Source organism: Ambystoma mexicanum, chromosome 3p (genome assembly GCF_040938575.1).
Source record: "Ambystoma mexicanum isolate Mex_15411 chromosome 3p, UKY_AmexF1_1, whole genome shotgun sequence".
Classification (NCBI taxonomy): Eukaryota; Metazoa; Chordata; class Amphibia; order Caudata; family Ambystomatidae; genus Ambystoma; species Ambystoma mexicanum.
Window position 1 is genome coordinate 1,234,542,530 of NC_090925.1, and position 17,916 is coordinate 1,234,560,445.

At 48.4% G+C, this 17,916-nt stretch overlaps 1 protein-coding gene across 2 annotated transcripts in view; it reads right to left on the reverse strand.

Moving 5' to 3' along the window:
• Positions 1-17,916, reverse strand: part of IFT56 (intraflagellar transport 56) — a 1,056,475-nt gene that overhangs the window by 687,214 nt on the left and 351,345 nt on the right. For both annotated transcript variants that reach the window (XM_069652706.1, XM_069652707.1), the window contains one exon: positions 11,309-11,480. In XM_069652706.1, coding sequence (XP_069508807.1) covers positions 11,309-11,480 — 172 coding nt within the window. The remainder of the gene's footprint in view (positions 1-11,308; positions 11,481-17,916) is intronic.

Genomic DNA, 17,916 nt, shown 5'->3' on the forward strand with positions numbered 1-17,916 from the left:
GATGGCCGCTCTGCCCATCACGGAGAGTGGGAGTCGGGACCAGAATTTGGTGGATTTGCGTACCCCTCGCATTGCTGCTTCCGTGTTGCTTTCGTGTGTGGAGGCAGGTGTGTGCATGATGGTGAGTCCGAGATAGCGGAACGCTGCCGTCTGCCATTGGATCCCAATGTCTGGTAGCTCTTCTGTTTCCTTCCCTTGAAGCCCGGCCAGGGGGAAGGAGCATGATTTCCGCCTGCTGAACCTTATCCCGGAGTATGTTGCGAAGTTGTCGAGGATGTCCAGCGCTGTGGGTGCATTCATTCGGGGGTTACGCAGGTAGAGGAGGACATCGTCTGCATACAGCGAGATGATGTTATCAGTCTCACCCGTTCTGATCCCTGCGTCGAAGAGCTGCTTCCTGAAATAGATCGCTACTGGTTCCAGGCCAAGGACGTACAGCATTGGTGACAGTGGGCATCCTTGCCTTGTTCCCCTTTGGATGTCCCAGGATCCAGACACCACGCCCCCTGTCTTCACCCTCGCCACTGGGGTGTTGTAGAGCACCTTGATCCATCGTATAAAGCGCTCGCCTAGTCCGAACTCCCTCAGGGTCTCGATCAACCATTCCCAGAATATTGAGTCGAACGCCTTTATGGCGTCCAGTGAGAGCACAGCCAGGTCTTCGTTGCTCCCTGCGGATTGTGCTATGACATGCTGGAGCCTCCTCAGGTTGGCTGTGGTGTTGCGCCCCGGGACGAAGCCGTTTTGGTCCTCGTGTATTATAGACCCGATCACCCTGGACAGCCTCTTAGCCAGTATGGTTGTAAGGATTTTGCTGTCATAGTTCAGCATTGCCAGGGGACGGTACGAGTCGCACTCATCAGTGGGCTTGCCAGGTTTAAGCATAGGTATTATGAGTGTCTCTCTCATGCTGCCAGGTAATATGCCGGTCTCGTATGCCTCTACATATACTCCATGTAGCACCGGGGCTAAGATCTCCTCGTAGGCTTTATAGAATTCTGGTGTGAGGCCGTCGGTTCCGGGAGTCTTGCATGTAGAGAGGGACCTGATTGCTTCCGAGATGTCCTCCTTCGTGATGGCTTCTCCCAGCATCTCTCGCTGCTCCGAGCTCAGTTTGGGGAGACCCACTTCGTCCAGGGTGTCTCGAATGTCTTCTATTGGGACCAGTTCATCGTGGGCATAGAGCTTGGCATAGAAGTTTGAGAAGACATTGTTAATTGCCTGCTGTGTCCTCTGGGTTACTCCGTGTTCGTCCTTGATTTCCTTGAGGGCTTGTCTTAGTTGCTCTTTCCTACACAGCCAGGCCAGTATCCTGCCCGGTTTGTCCGCCTCCTTGTGTGCCTTAGCGGTGCGTGTGGAGAAGTCGAATTTGGACAGCCTATCCCAGGCGAGTCGGCATTCGTCCCTGATTTCTGCCAGCTTGGGTTCCCTCTCGCTGGGTGGGGTCGGGCTGTTTTCCAGTCGCCTGATCTCCTCTTCCTTGGCCTCAAGTTCCCTCTTCAGTTGCTTCCTGATTCCACCTGCTTCTGCTATCACCTCGCCTCTGGTTACTACCTTCATTGCCTCCCAGAGCGTGCTCCATTTCTCAACTGACCCAGTGTTGATTCTTACGTATTCTTCCAGTTTTTCTCCTAGGGTGTCCTTGAAGGAAGGGTCCGTCAGGGTCTCGGTGGGCATACGCCACATCGGAATGGGGGGCCTGGGGCCCTGCAAGCGTAGTTGCATGAGCAGGGGAGAGTGGTCCGAGATCGACCTGCCCAGGTAATCCACAGAGTGCACCTGTGGGATAAGTTCACCGTTGATGAAGAAGTAATCTATCCTGGTGTGGAGGCCATGCGGGGATGAGAAGAATGAGTAGGACCTATCGGCTGGATGAAGGTCTCTCCAGATGTCGACCAGGTCCAGGTTTTCCACTGCGTTGCGAAGTGCCCTTGAGACAGAGTTGTTGGTGGTTTGTGGCGTCCTGGACCTGTCCATCTCTTCATTCATGACACAGTTGAAGTCGCCTCCCCACAGGAAGGTGTCTTCTCTGTGGTGCACTATTCTGGTGCATAGTTGTTTCAGGTGGGAAGGGACCCCGTGCTGGGGGAAGTATGAGTTTACTATACATATCCGTGTGTTCTCCAACGTGCCCCACACCACTACATATCTTCCGTCCTTATCTGCTTCTGTTCCCAATTGGTGGAATGGTGTGTGTGTGGGCTTATCCATGTGTATACCCCCCGTGCATATTTGGAGTAAGATGCGCCGCTGCCCTGCCCTCCCCAGTAGTCTGCTAGTTTGTGTGTGGCTTCCGCCAGGAGGTGTGTCTCCTGGAGCAACGCAATCGATACCTTCTTGCGCCTCAGGTAGGAGTGGACGCGGTTTCTCCTTACATAGGATCCCATCCCCCTGACGTTCAATGTGATTATGTTAAGTTGTGATGCCATTGCTGGAATACAGTTTCTGTCCTGGGCGGTCCCTTGCCTCTCCTGCACTCGGTCTCGTGTTGCTGGGTGCCGTTACTTGCTCTAGTTCTGCGGGTCGGCCGAGTGCTTCTCTCGGTGTCAGGTACTCATTCGTTACTTGGGTTGTTTCGGGTAGCGGGGCGGTCTCAACAGTAACACATACAAAATAACTATAACTGGTGCACCCAGCTCCTGCCGGTGAAGTGCAGTGCTCAGGTGCTCTCGCGCAATCTGGCCCCATCTGGGTTTCCGGCGCGAGCAGGGTCGTGCTGGCAACGGGCCTGCACTGATCTTTCGGGGGTCGTCGTTGCGTGCTCATGTGTGGGAGGCCCGGCCGGCCTCGTAATCATATTGCACTCTCATGTCATGCTGAGGTCCAGCATGCTCGTTGTATTGTGCTAGGTTGAAGTTCTATGTGCGGATCAGGAGAAAAGGCGCTGGCTCCAGGTTATCGTGCTTTGCGGGCTGCGACGCTGTTGTCAGGGATAGGTTCTTCAGGGACCTCAGCCAGATTGTTGTGTTCTATCCACATGGTGGCCGCGTCCGGGGTTTCGAGAAAAATCGCTCTCCCTTTGTAGATCACCTTTAGTCTGGATGGGTACAGCAGCATGTATTTCAGGTTTAGTTGCCTCAGTCTGGTCTTGATTGGGACAAAGGAGTTCCTTGCCCTCTGTACCGATTGTGTATAGTCCGGGTAGATGGTGATTTTGGAGTTGTTTCTGTCGATTGCTCCACCCTCCCTGGAGAATCTCAGGATCACTTCCCTGTCTCGGAAGTTGAGAACCTTCGCTATGATGGGTCGGGGATACGAGCCTGGGGGAGGCTTCTTCTGGAGTGATCTGTGGGCTCTCTCTATAGCGAAACCCTGTGACAACTTCTCGGCCCCAATCTCCTGCTGAATTAGGGATTCTACATATGCGGTTGGGTCGGGAGTCTCTGTTCCCTCAGGGACGCCGAGGATCCTGATGTTATTTCGCCTGGCTCGTCCCTCCGCCTCCTCCGACCTTGCCTCTAGGATGCCCACCTTCCTCCTGAGATCTGCCACCTCGGCTTTAAGATCTTTCGTGTCCTCCATGGTGTCTTTCTGGGCGGATTCGATGTTAGTGACACGTTCTGTCAGGTTGCGAGCATCTTGACGGATGAGCTGGATATCGGCCTTTACCTCCCCTATCTTGGTGTCTATGAATTCCTTTAGGGCCGCTATTGCCTCAAGTACTTGGCTGTTTGCGAGGCTCTCCCCCTGAGTGTCCTGCGGCACCGCCCCCTTTGGGGTGGATTGGGCGGATGGGTGGACCTTGGTTGTGAGGAAGGGGTCCAATGTGGCCGATTTGGGCTTGCTCCTCAGGGTGGACATTGTGGCGTTGTTCGCTCGGCCGTTACGCCTCTTCGGGCTGGGTTGCTGCATGGGCCCCGCCAGTCCGTTTCGCCGGTGGCCCCACCTGCGGTGTTCCGAGTTGTCGTGGTAAGGAGTGTCTGCGGTATGCTCCTCTAGGTCTGGGGGGTCCGTGCTGCCCCAGGGTCGCTGATGTTTTGAGTCAGCGGCGCCGGGTGCAGGGCCGTGTCCTGCCTGGGTGTGTTGGGTGTGATGTTGGCCCCGGGGGCCTGTTCTCCGCAAGGATGGGGGGCTGGGGGCGGTGTCGCAGTGTGTCCGGGTAGACAAGACTCTCGGGGTCACCCCCGTTTGTTGTGGTGGCTAGTGGTGGAGGACGCGCGTCATCCGCGGCCCCAGTGTGCTAGTCAGCCGCAGTCCCCCAGGGCGGGGGAGGCAGCAACCCAGGTGGGCCCAGGGACGCGTCTCACCGCCTACGGGAACCAGCGTGTGGCGCTGGCCCCAGGTCTTGGCCGCCTCTTCGTTTGTCCTCCGCTGGAGGCTCCGCGGGGGGAATCCCGCCCGTTATTGCGCGGCCCGGATGGGCCGGGTTGCAGGGTGCTGGCGGCGCTGGGGGCCCCTCCGCCGAGGCCGCCCGGGTGTGGGCCGCTGGTTCGCACGGTCCGCAGCGCCCAGCGCCGTGGTCTTCGGTCGGCGCCGAGAGCTCCAGGGGGTCCGCGCCGGATCTCGCCTTCTCCGGTCCACCGAACTCCTCCAGGCGACAGGAGAGGCAGCGGCCGCTGTTGGCGCTCCGCCTTCGCCGCTCAGGTCCGCAGCGTCAGTGCGCCGCGGCCGCCATCTTGCGCGTCACACTCAGGGTCGGGGGGGATGCCGGGCCAGAGCTCCCGCTCTGTCCCCGCCGTCCGATTTTCGTCGGGCTTAGCTGCGAAGGAAGGGGGATCGTCCCAGCTTCAAGTGGGTCAGCTTGTATTCGGTGTTGCTAGTGGATGGGCTCACTAGTCAGGATCGGATTACGGGCTCGGCCGGAGCTCGGGATTCCAGCCTCCTCACTCCATGAGCACCAGGCCACGCCCATTAAACATTTAAATCACCTTCATGTGTAGTATTTGTGTACCTAACAGTGACAGAAAAAACGGAACACCTCTGTTCCTCGAAACAAAATCTCCACACTAAACCCACTGGCTCCATAATACTAATACAATTACTAGGCGGTTAAACATACACTTGCCCTTGGAGAAAAAATGCAAGCAGAGCACTCGCCATTAGGAACGGATAATAAGTGGAGAAAGCTAATGAGGTAAATGATACTTGCTGTGGAAAGGTGACTGAACTGGGATGAGTGTCTCGAAAACTCCTCACAGACGAACGCCAAAAGGAATGCGTCTCCCGACAACTCCTCACTCAGCTCACGAAATAGTAGTTGCGGGAATGGCACGGGAAAACAAATGACCATGGCACAATAGAGGGGGAGAAAGAGGAATGTTAATGGGGAGGAAGTGAGGGGGTATCTATGAATTACAAAGGAACTGAGGAATTCCTGTCAGAGGGATGAACCGCGGTAAGTGTCCGCTGAACACAGCTGAAGACGCGAAGCGCCGTTGAACAAAGGGGAGGGGCTTAAGTACTCCAGAGTGACAGAAAACTAGACCGCTTGCTCAATCTAGGGGTTGCAACACCAGGCGGCCATGTTGGTTGATGAGGAAGAGCCCTAGTAGCATAGCCCAACCCTACCTATCCTTAGACCAGGAATTGTAAGCGGCCACCCAGGAAATTTTGGAAATTCTTTTGAGGGGGAGCCCAGTAGTCATGACACCATGAGGCCGAGCAACCTCAAAAAGTCGAAGGCCGGAAGACGCTGGGCACTCTGGAATTTGGTGACTATCTGCAGAATGTGTTGAGCCCTCACCTTGGGTGGCAAGGCTTTTCCCAGGGATGCATCCAGGACCGCTCTGAGGAAGTGGAGCTTTTGAGATGGTATCATGTGAGACTTCTTGTTATTGAGGGAGAATCCCAGTCTGTGGAGAGAGTGGCAGGTTACGCTGAGATGTTCCAGGCCTTGTTTGGGTGAACGTGCCCTGATCAGCCAATCGTCCAGGTAGGGGTAGACGTGAATTGCCCCTCTCCTGAGACTCGCTGCCCCCACCGCCATTAACTTGGTGACAACCCTCGAGCAGAGGTAAGCCCGAATGGAATAACTCAAAACTGATAATGAGAACCGCCAATGGCAAACCTCAGGTACCTTCTGTGCTTGTGATGGATTGGCACATGAAAGTAAGCATCCTGAAGGTCCAATGACACCATCCGATCCTGGAGCGGGAGGGCCTGAAGGATCTGAGAAAGTGTGACCATCTTGAACTTGTCCTTCCTGAGGAACTTGTTCAAGTATCTTAACCCCAAGATGGGTGTCAGTCCTCCATCCTTCTTGGGGATCAGGAAATAGGGCGAGTATCATCCTTTGTTCCTCTCCATTACAGGTACTGGCTCTATAGCACCTTTCTCTAGCAGGCTCAACATTTCCTGCAAAAGGAATGGATCTGGAACATTTAGCGAATGGCTTCCCGGTGGATGATCCTGGAGTCTCTGAGTAAAGGGGAGGCTGTTACCTTGGGCTACTGTTTCCAGTGCTCATGCATCCAAAGTAATACCATGGCATTCTCTCAGAAGCCTTGACAGTGTGCCTCCCACCAGGGTTTCGTGAGTTAAGACCTCAGAGAGGTTTCGAGGTGACTGAAGCAGCGGCTGTTGGTAAAGATGCCGCTGCTTGGGCGGGCTTTGCACCTTTCGCTTGTCCACAACTAGGGGAATCTTCTTTGTCCTCTTTGACCAGCCTGTCCTCTCCCTCTTCCAAATGAGGAATAGAAATGAAAAGACATACCCCTCCAAAATGATCCGCTGGGATGAAATGGCTGTGGCTGCCTGATGGCGGCACATAGGAACTTGGCTGCCGCTTTTGAGGTCTGCAGCTTTTCAAGGCTTTCGTCAGCCTTATTACTAAATAAATGAGAGCCGTCAAAGGGCATGTTGGGGAGCCTAGATTGTACATCAGGTGCAAATCCTGACTTCCTCAATCACGTAAACCTGCGTATAACAGTGCTTGCCACCATGGCTATGCTGATGCTGTCAGCAGAGTCCAGACCACGCTGAAGAGACTCACACATGACCTCTTTGCCATCGCTTGTGAAGCCGTTTCTTTCCTCCCCTTTTTTTGCCAGTGCACCTGTAGAGTTAGCAGGCTTTAATACCCTTCTTCCAGGCAAAATAACGTTCTTTGCATAGGTATAAATACGTTTATCATCCCTATCTGGAGAGATAGTTGGGTACGCAGCTTGCTTAGAGGTGGACGTAGCTGCTCGGACCACTAAACCTTCCGGTGTCAGATGTTTTGACAGGTAGCTTGGGTCGCTACTGGATGGTCTGTATTTTCTGGTGAGGTTTCTATTAACTGCAGGACTAGATTCCGGAACCTCCTAGTTTGCCATTACTCTTTTTCGAAGTGCCACATGAAAGGGCAATATCGTATCATTTGGAGGAACTTTGTCCAATATGTCTGTGAGATCATCCTGCTGAAATGGAGGAGCAGGTCTACTCCATCCTAGAAAATATAGAACCCTAGTCATCAGACTTCTGTTTGAAGCATTAGCATGATCAGCCGGATCTAGTTTCCCAAAGTCTAATTCTGGAGAAGTCTCAACACCGCTAGCTGTTTGTAGGGTATCATGTATCTCCCGGACTCTGGTTTCCTCTGAGATAAAAAAACTTTCTGGGCCATGAAGAGTAGCCTTATGTATATTAGGAGTATCCAATTGAAGGTCAAAAGGTGGGGTGTCATCAGATGTCTCATAACTGTCATATTGAGGTTAAAAAGGTTTAAAAACCTTTTCCTTTGCCTGAGGTTTTTGTGGTAAAGGCGTTGACTCCACTGCAGGCATCAATGTCTTGGTTTTAGACTGTATCAATGATTTCGGCATCGATGTCCGTGGCGTTGATGGTATCGACGACGTACTCTTCGACTTATGCTTCGAGGGACTCAACCCGATGGAGTCTTGGATGATTTCTCGTCCCTATCGAGTACTCAAAGAATCTCAAGAAGGTTTAGGCTTAAGAGCCGGACTCGAAGGTGCGCAGGGTTTTGCCTCTGCCTTATGCTGGTCATCGACTGGAGCATGGACACATTTTTGGTGTTTCAAGGAGGACGGGGCCTCTTTCCCGAGGATTTTAACCATCTGTTTTCTGAAATATTCCCACTCATCTTTTGTAGAGGATTTAGTCGGGCAGACTAAACTTCTTTCCTGAGAAGTATCTGAGGAAGAAGAAAAAGAACAGGGTGATCTATGAGTGTCTGCTCCTGGAGTGAGATCGTTTTTTTGATCTTTTTTTTATGAGGAGATGAATCTCTCAACACATGGGACGACCCAAATTTCAATGGAGTAGAAGTGGATTTTGGGGCAATCCTACCCGCTGACAATTAAGCTTCATGCTCTTTTAAGGCTTTACCTGTCATCGGCTGACAAGATCGACAGTCGAAGGTTTCATGCTTGATGCCTAGTCACCAGATACATATTTTATGCAAGTCTGTAATGGACATTTTGGTGCTGCATTTAAGGCACTTTTTAAAGCCAGTCTTTGGAGTAACCGGTGTTCAAGACATGGACATAATGAAACGTTTCCTGATGAAAACTGAAGCGTACCGTAATTCGTGATGGATATCGCATTCGCGGAAAATTGGAACTGAAGCCAACGGGTGCTGCACATGGTATATATATATATGCACTTGGCGATGACGTTAACCGAGATGGAAGCCCTCGAGGGACATCGGGTCCAAAGTGTCGACACACAGCGCACTCTGCAGAGAAGAACATTTTTTCCGAAGCAGCTGAAGCTGGAAACAAAGATATCATAAGATGAGGAACCAAGTGGGAGGAATCAATCCATTCGAAGGAGGAGGTTGGGCTCAGAGCCCTGGACCATGACAGTGCCATTTAGGTAGAAATGAATGATGGTCCTAGAGGAAAGGAAGTATGCCAAGAGTACATCCCAACGGGTGCCACCATTAATGGGAGAGGAAGAGAAAGGGGAGAGCACTGAGACCATATGGGGAATCCAAAGGTCCGGAGAGGGAATGACAAAGAGGATGTTGGTGACAGTCTGTCTGGAAGAAGCATTGACATAGGTGTCAGCAATGTGCAGGCCTGGAATGGCAACAAGGAGATCCTTTATGAACCTTTTCCTTCCACACTTCGAAAGAGAGATATGATAGGTGATAGAGCAACAGTTAGAGAAGATAGGTGAGATTGCAAGCACCATGGAGGGAGGGTGCGGAGGCAAGGAGAAACTGCCGTGCACAAGACCGATCTACAACACACGCAGAGCAACAATCTAGAATCAAGTGTCCAGGAAAAGGGAGAAGTCGAGATTACAGCAACAAAGAAAAAAGCACGACACCTAAAAGCAAGTGTTCTGGATAGAGGGACGAGATCCTTGATAACGGGACACAGGGAAAAAGCCTAATTTTCCAAACACAAAAATAATTGCAAAAACACACGAGACAATAAGGTCTGGGTAAGCGTGCCTCAGGAGATGCTGAGCTCAGGACTTTTTGATGAGCTTGAGGTAACTGGGTGAATGTTGGCCGCCCGCTATTTTGTGGATTAAACCATTTCTAGAAAGTATGAACAATGACCCTCTTATAGCGGAAGGAAGTGTGTAAGGGGGTGGAGCACCTATGTAAAATCCATCATCACAAACGGGATGTAGATTAGCACAAGTTACATGGGGATCATGGAAATAGATAACATACTTTCACAACAATAGAATGCACCCTTTTGCTTGTACGAGGCGGGAGCCGGATGCCAGAAGGCCTATGTAGGCAACTGCAAACATATGGGGATAAGCATCTTGTGGGATATAAGAGAAGCACACTTGGGGGCACAGAGCGGTGTGTGGTGCTCGGGGGTTAGGATGGAATGCTGTGTTTTCTTGCTAGAAATTGCTGGTATAAAACATTTGCATGTTTATCCACTGAGAGTTAAACTATTCTTCCGTTTTGCTACATTAACAGTCTGAAACAAATTACCATCTCTCACCTGAGATAACCCATAGCAAACAGCACCACAGTTTGCCTTATTTGGAGTTTGGAGGTGTTCCAGTGGTAAATCTGCCGAAATACCGCCAAATTCAATTACTGTTACTACTGCTTGGTCCCGTAGTTACCATTGGGATTTTTGGCAGATCATCAATCCGCCGATTTTTGGAGGTAAAATGTAGGATTTACCTCCAGCAACAGGTTGGAGGTGAATCCGCCACTTTACTCTTAAAACCGGTGGATTTACTATGTGGTAATTATGCCAGCGGTACATCCGCCAAAATGTATAATTTGATGGCACAGAAAGAGTGGCAGCAACAGAATTCCCGCTACTTTTCTTCCCCCACTGCCAAACATCATTCACGCCATTTTAAAGAGTATCAAAAGTCAAAAATAGATGAGGCAAGTTGTACAGAATAGAAAAAGGGCAATGCCTCTACTGGTACTCTGCACACATTCAAGTTTCAGAACCAAACAGGCCCATTAGAAAGGCTAAAAAAGCAATAACAGCTGAATCAAACGATTCCAATAAAAAGTTAACCAAACTGACCAACCAAGAAGAGGCTGACTCAAGATAATCTGTCAGAGTCCGACACCACCCTATTTCCACAGTTAAATGGACAAGGCAAGATCTAGACTGTCAGTGCCATGCAGCTACCTTTCCACACTATCTTCCTGCCACGGCTCATACACTATAGTAAAACTGGGCCCTCCTAAAGAGGAAAACCAGAACACACAAAATCGCACCAGACAACACCATTGTACAGGGGGAATTTTTAGGGAACGTTCTTTGAAACAATACTAAAACATAACAAAAACTCACTCCCCAATTGTCAAACATTTTGATTGACACAGTAGCCAATCACAATTGGTGCTGATTTATCCACCACCCTGGGTCCTCATCCACCCATGCTGCTGCACAACACACTTTATTTTCTGCCCAGCCCCTTTTATACACTTCCAAATCTTCAGCCAGTTATGTTACTGACCAAGTGCTTTTCTTGAGGGACACTGCTTTCCAGCAAGCCAACACAGTTGCTTAGATTTCTAACAAGATGTGTGTTTAACCTCAAGGTATACATTTGGAGTTGTGTTAGACACCTCGGGGAGGTTAGTATTCCTGTTGCACACATATGTGTGCATAAACAAATGGGACAGGTTATAAACGTGGGTAAACAGCTCAATGGATGAAGGAGACATACTCTTTGTGCAACCTGCATGACACCTCTTCAGTTATGGGAATTCACCTGACCTGCTCAAACTTTACTCTTTGAGACTGCCCTAAATGTAGCACTAATGAATAGGGGAACTGTAACTTCGAACACAAACACCTACAGGGGTGGAAGGGGTCACATGAGTGTTTAGCCAATCATTGCCATTGTGAATCAGACAAACTAGAAAAAGACCATGTCACAGATGGGGGCTAAGGGATAGGACAGGGTGTGGTACCTCAGCTGCCTTGCCATTGTAGAGCCGGAAGTGGTTACACGCCTTGAGGTTGAGGGCAATGGTGCTGTCTGGCACTTGCTGAAGGTACACAGCAAGGACTTCCTGGGAGACGTCATAGTAGTCCAGTTTATAGTAACACAAGGCCACATATACATTAAGTGCAAGAAATTCCCTGCAGAAAAAAGAATAAAAGAAATGCAAACATAAGTCTACATCCAAAAAAAGAAGACATGCCCTACTATAAAAATTGTAAACAGTTATGCAAGGTAAAGTTACTTACCTGTTTTGATAATGCAGAACTATCAGGATACTCCAATGGGTCCAGTGGGAACCCAAATACATTTTAAATAATAATGTAATAGTTCATTGTTTTTATTTGTTTTATTTAACAAAGAAAGAGTTCAAGGTGAACCATGTACACTTCCCCTCGAAGGCTGCCAGCCAACTCCCTTTGAAGCCCTCCAGTCAGCTCAGATCCTCCTTTGCAGTTGACGCTCCCTTCGAGGACATTGCTGCTCTCTGAGAAGCAGAAAGGATTGGAGCGTTGGTTTTGAACAATGATAACAGTAGTTTGAAGGTCTGATTTCCCAACTAGAGCATCATGCTCTTTGACAGACCATAAATAAAACGTTTTACTTTAAAATAAATACCACTAGCAGGTGTACCTGTGCTTCTCACTGTAATGCCTACTTCAGACCTAGTTTTGAAGTTAATTTAATGTACTAAACCAATGCTTCTTTGTAGACAATATTGCTAGTCTTTCCTGTAGGAACTAGTGTGAACAAATTGTCTTTGTTCCGAACTCTGGAGTAAGCCACAAAGCCGACCATGAGAAAAGCATGGATCCCGTAAATGAGTTCCAGCTACTTTGAATTGGAGTGTTGATATTGCACAGCAAAATTATTGGTGTCCTGATCTACAGCAGAGGCAGCAGCGACCTCAACATAAGTGCTGTACGTGTAGGGCTGAAGCGTGTAAGCTTGAAGTGCCGTACCCGTACGTGTACGGCTGAAGCATGTAAGCTTCATACTGTTATATGGCATACATTCATCAACTTCCGTAGGAAATTAAGTTTCTGAAATTATCATGAGATATTTGCCTCATTGTGATGGACAAAGTCATTGCGGACACTATTGAAGAGGGTATCCCTACATATTATCCCCACCAAGAATATCGCCGTACATATAGTTGTTTGTCTCGCAATAGGTGATATTTTTGAGGGGGGGATAATTTGTGGGAGCAGGGGTGTCACCCGCACATTTAAAAAATAGTGCAGGGGTTGCGGGGGTGTCCCCCGCAGGGTCCATGGCTCAATATCGGCGCAAAAATATGGCGATATTTTTGTATTGCAATATTTTTGCGGGGATATTAACACATGGAACCCTGAAGAGACATTCACTGTTTCCTGTCGCCCCCATTACTACAAAAGCACTGTATTGTGTCACCCACATGACCTCAAAAGTGAGTGCCTCTAATGTCAGCTAGAATGCTGATACTGTGGAAAGTTTAGGAACAATCAACTGCCGAAGTTTTCATGAACTGTTGAACTTTAGGAACAATGAACGTATAACTATGGCGCAAAGAGACATATGGCAGGGGTAAGCATTGCAGACCGCTTAAAAAAAAAGAAAATTCTGAAAAAAGGTACAAAATGTATGGAGTTCTGGAGTAAGCTGCCCCTGTCAGTGATGGTCAGAGCAGCGCTACTAAAAATGGTGGGGCTGCCGAGACTCATGCATTGCTTCGGGAACGTCCCGTATAACATTCTGGGGCAGTTTTTCAGGACCTAGAAAGACTATGTAGGGGGTTCCTGTGGCAGAAGGGGAGGAATAGGGTGGCTCTGAACACGTTGCAATCACCATATGCACAGTGAGGGCTAAAGGTGCCAAATTTCGAGTTATACTTTTTAGCTAGCCAGCTACAATATGTGGTACAATGGATGGCAGACAATCCCACGGCGGAAACAGCATTGCTGCAACCGGTCATGAAACGGAGATACCTAAGGGACCTTCTATGGATCCCCCATGGGAAACCAACTGGTCATCCTTATTTGGTGAAGTTGGGCATTCGAATTTGGAAGAGGACCTGCAGAGTTATGGGGCTAGCAGACCCGCTTTCACCACATTCTGATAGCAGCAATTCCAGACAGGAAACCAGGCAGCGAGGCAATGGTGCTATCAAGATGGGAAGAGTGTGGGGTGGCCGCAGTGGGTGATTTGCGGAATGAAAGAGGGCTGATCACGTTTCTTGAACTGCAAGAAGCCACGGGCATACACACAGGCCAGTTCCTGATGCATAACACAGTGCTGAAGGTATTGAGAGATAGGTGGCCAAGTAGCGACGAGGAGACTATACGGAGCGATGAAATGGAAACGCTGCTCAATGTAGCGGAGGACGGCCATGCCATCTCTAGGATCTCCGAGATACTGATTGACCAAACCTTGCGATCAGATTTGAAATGTAGGGAGAAAGAGTTGGGGGAACATTCAAGGACAAGTAGTGGAAAGAAGTCATACTTTATCATAGGAGGGTCTCCAGGAATGCTAGTCTACAGCTAATACAATCGTATATTACGCAAAGAGCATACTTTACACCTGCTTCCATTGCAGCGTTTAAAAGGTGCAAGTAGACAGGAATGCCCCAGATGCAGGTAGGGGGACGTGGGACTCGTACATATGTTTTGGGTATGCCCGATAGTACAAGGGTTCGGGAGGGAGATGGCGCACAAAGCTGCCAAGAGCGGCGTAGAACTAGATGTCCAGACACCAGAGGCTTGCATGCTGGTCCGATACAAGAGGAATGTAAAAGATAAACCATTGAATAAACTCAAAGATCTGATGTACAAATTGGCTAAATGAAGTATAGCCATGAGGTGGAAGGATATGAAAGCACCGTACGTAGCTAGATGGTGGAGGGAGTTGGGGAAATGGGTTACAGCAGAGACACGGGTCTGGGAGAGGGCACCAAGGGTATACAAAATAGAGGAGGGAGGGGACATCCAATGTTGGATAGCGCTAACAGTAACATTATTGACGATGGGAAGCGAAGAGGAGGCTGTGGAGACCGCACCAAGCAGGGTAGATGCAATGTGATGGAGACTGCATAGAGGGACGTGTTGCATAGGCTAGGCTAGGGGGAGGTTAAGTAGTATTAAGTTGGTGTGGAAATATTTATACAATGACAATATGCTGTATAATACTGCTCAGTTTGGTGTTTTTTGCGGTTTAAAAAATGCAATAAAACATATTCAATATATTTTTTTTTTAAATCAGAAAAAGGTAAATGTTATACCTGTTACATTGTCTACAACATAGAACCTACCCACATGCCAAATGACAGGTTTGTAGAATCTTGGGAAGCATGCTCAGCATTTCAAACAGACCCACACACATATCCACACATTTCCCTTTTATATACAGAGAGATTTAGGTGTGGATGGTCTTTTAGCTTCATGCAGGATTCTCCATGCAATTTCTTGGTAGTATAAGATGTCCATATTTTAAGTTTAAGATCTCAGGATCCAAACGTTCAAGCGCATTGACGGTGAAGAGGGTGGTGACAGTGGTCAGCCAGTCTAGGCATGCATGTTGGCCCCCCAGTGGTAACGCTTTGATTGGTTAGGAAGGGTTGGAATGAATCACAAGTGATGGGCACTGCAAATAAGTACTTCAAACAAGGCATAAATTAGTTTTAAAAAATTGATGAACAGAGTTTGCTAATACATTTTTTTCGATTAGCAAACAGACATATGATTAGCAATTTTGCACTAATATTGTTAATGTCACCAGACGTTATTTGTATCGAATACATGAAATGAGCAATAAAGCAGTTTTGGGAACCACTAAAATAAGGAGGAGTCACACCTTACTAATTCTATGTCAAGACCGGAGGCTCACATTATGCTTCTCTTTCTTCATTAAAACAAGTAAAGAAAGCTCAGCAGCAAGATATTTTGTGCACCTGTGTGCAGTATAGATCATATGCATAAAGAAAAGGAGCACTTAATATAACAAGATGTAACATAACATAGAAAATACTTGCAAAGCAAAGGATAGCTATGGGATGGAAAAAGTGTCATAAACCACGGGTGGAGGTGTGGTGGAAGGAATTACAGAAATGGGCGGAGGCTGAAACAATGATATGGCAGGAGGCAAGTAGCATGACTTGGGAAGAAGAAGTGGGTACCCTGATGGCATGGAAAACATTGATATCTGGACTATTTGGAACAATATTAGGTCCAGAGGAATCCGATGAAAATGACACCCTGCCGCGTGTAGCAGATACTGAGTGTGAAGGACAAACGGGCTCCTAAAGGGGGGTGGGATCAGGGGGGCAATGGGCAAAGACTAATTGATGTTAATGTAATGGTTGTGAATTGCACTGTGTGTTTGGTTTGTATTGTTGGTTGTGTTGAAAAATTTATAAAATTCTTTAAAAAAAATAAATAAATAAAAAAAATAACATAGAACATACATCATAATATGTCCATAAGTCTGAGGAAAATTAATAAAATTCCATTTCCCAGAAGGCTTCCTTAAGTTCATCTAGAGGCCACTAGCATGTGATTTTAGTCCTCCAATAGGCATCTGTATCCCTTCATAAACAGTCCTGAACATGATGTAACGTCCTCTTTCTTTGCTGCTCACAGCAAGTGATAAGTACATTTATGCTTAACACCATTTATGAAGTGTTTATAAGATTTGTATATAACGTTGTTGATGATTTACTTATTTTCGTAAATAATATATTTAAATGCGTATTAATATTCAGAGTGTGCCTCTTTCTTGTTTATTTTCGTTTAGCTATGACTCTGTAGCCTCGTATTTGCATGGTTTCCCTCCAACGGCAGCTGCTTCCTGCTGGCGTCGGAGGCACTGCCGCACACAGAGTTTTTATTCCTCGAGCGGCCTCAGTTTATCAGCTGATTCAGGTCCGCACAAGCGGACCCCTCACTGAGCCTGTGCTCGCTCTTCCGGGCCTTCGTTTCTCCTCAAGCACAGGGAAGCTGGCGCGGCCTTCCCCAGAGCACGCAGCATCGCCTGCGAGCCACCAGGGGAGCTCCTGCTCTCCCTGGTCTTTTACTCGGGATTCCGGCACTCTAGTGCGCATGACAGTTAGAATTCTAACAGTCTTTGCGAGGGCGAGCGCCAGAATCCTTCTTCTTCTGCCTCCTGATTATTTAAATAGCGAATTTGCATTAAAAAAAAGGAAATTAGAGGAGATAATATCCTAATTCAGCTGAAAACTAGTCCTAAGGACTGGGATCCTTTACAGATGGACAATCCTCACACTGGGCTAGAGAGCAGGTGTCCAGAAAATAAATAAATAAATAAATAAATAAATAAATAAATAAAAGAGGTGTGTGAGGTGCTTTAAATTAATTATGGCAGCGCAGTATTCTCCTCAGTCAGATCAGGCTTGGTCTAAAAGTGAGGAACATAACTGCTATATTGATGAAGTGGCAATGGCGAATCGCCTGCAAAAAGTGCTGGGATCTTCAGTTGAGACCAGCATTAAGAAAGCAGTAAGTGACATGCTCCTACCTATTAAACACTGCTTGGATACTATGGAGGAGCACCTAAGAGAAACCTCTCCACCTGGGAGGAAAAAGACCCAAAAAAAGGAAGCACCTTACTGAAGGGAGATGTATTCCGGCTCTCACGAGCAGAAGCTCTCTGACCCCCCCCGAGCCAGCCAGAGCCTGCCACTGCTGCCGTATCAGACGCCTTCTCCAGGCTAAAGAAAGCCTTTATGAACAGGAAGGTAACCCCTTCCCTCGATGGACCCTTTAACCCCAAGGAGGATAACAGGGGTGATAGACCCTCAAGCCCGGAGGAAGATAGACAGGGCACGGAAGATGATCAAAGCAGAGGCGTGTACGACGCCGATTACTCCCACACCTACTCTGAAGAGGACTCTCAAATTGAGAGTTCGAAGCCGTCAAACTCAGGGATTGCGGCAGCCCTCATCCCCAGAGACAACACCGGAAATAAATCTCCTTCAAAGGGGATGTTCACGCCGGAGGACCTAATACATCCCAGATCCACCGACTGGGAACCAGAACAGCTAATTACATTTATTCCAGACTGCACAAACCCCTTGACAAGAGATCAGAGCCAGACGCCGCGCGGAATGCCCCCGCCCTGATATCGCAGACAAAGTAGCTCTAACTCCAGAGCTAGACTCTAAAATGATCACCTTTTTGGGCAAAAATGTGAAGGACCCTAGGAAAGGCATAGACTGTGCCTGGAAGTTCTGCCAGGACAAGGTCCTGGATGTTGCGGGTCCACTAGCCAAGATCTTGTACCTAGCGGAAGCAGCCAGCGACACATCCGACTTCGTTGACCCGATGATTCTATCAGGCTGGGTTAAGTGGGCCATTTGTCTACTGGGAAATGCTAGTTGTGCCACATCAACCGAGTATTGGAAAGGAATATTATTTAAGATCGACGCCAAGCTGAGCGAACTAGCAGACACAGAGTCTGGTCCTACAGCTCAAGGCCTGCTTTTTGGAGATCCTTTTATGAAGGAAATGTCTAAGTTCGTCAGAACATTCACCGCATTGGACAAAGCCCAGGCCTCAATAAAGAGTTTTCGCTTCCAAGGTT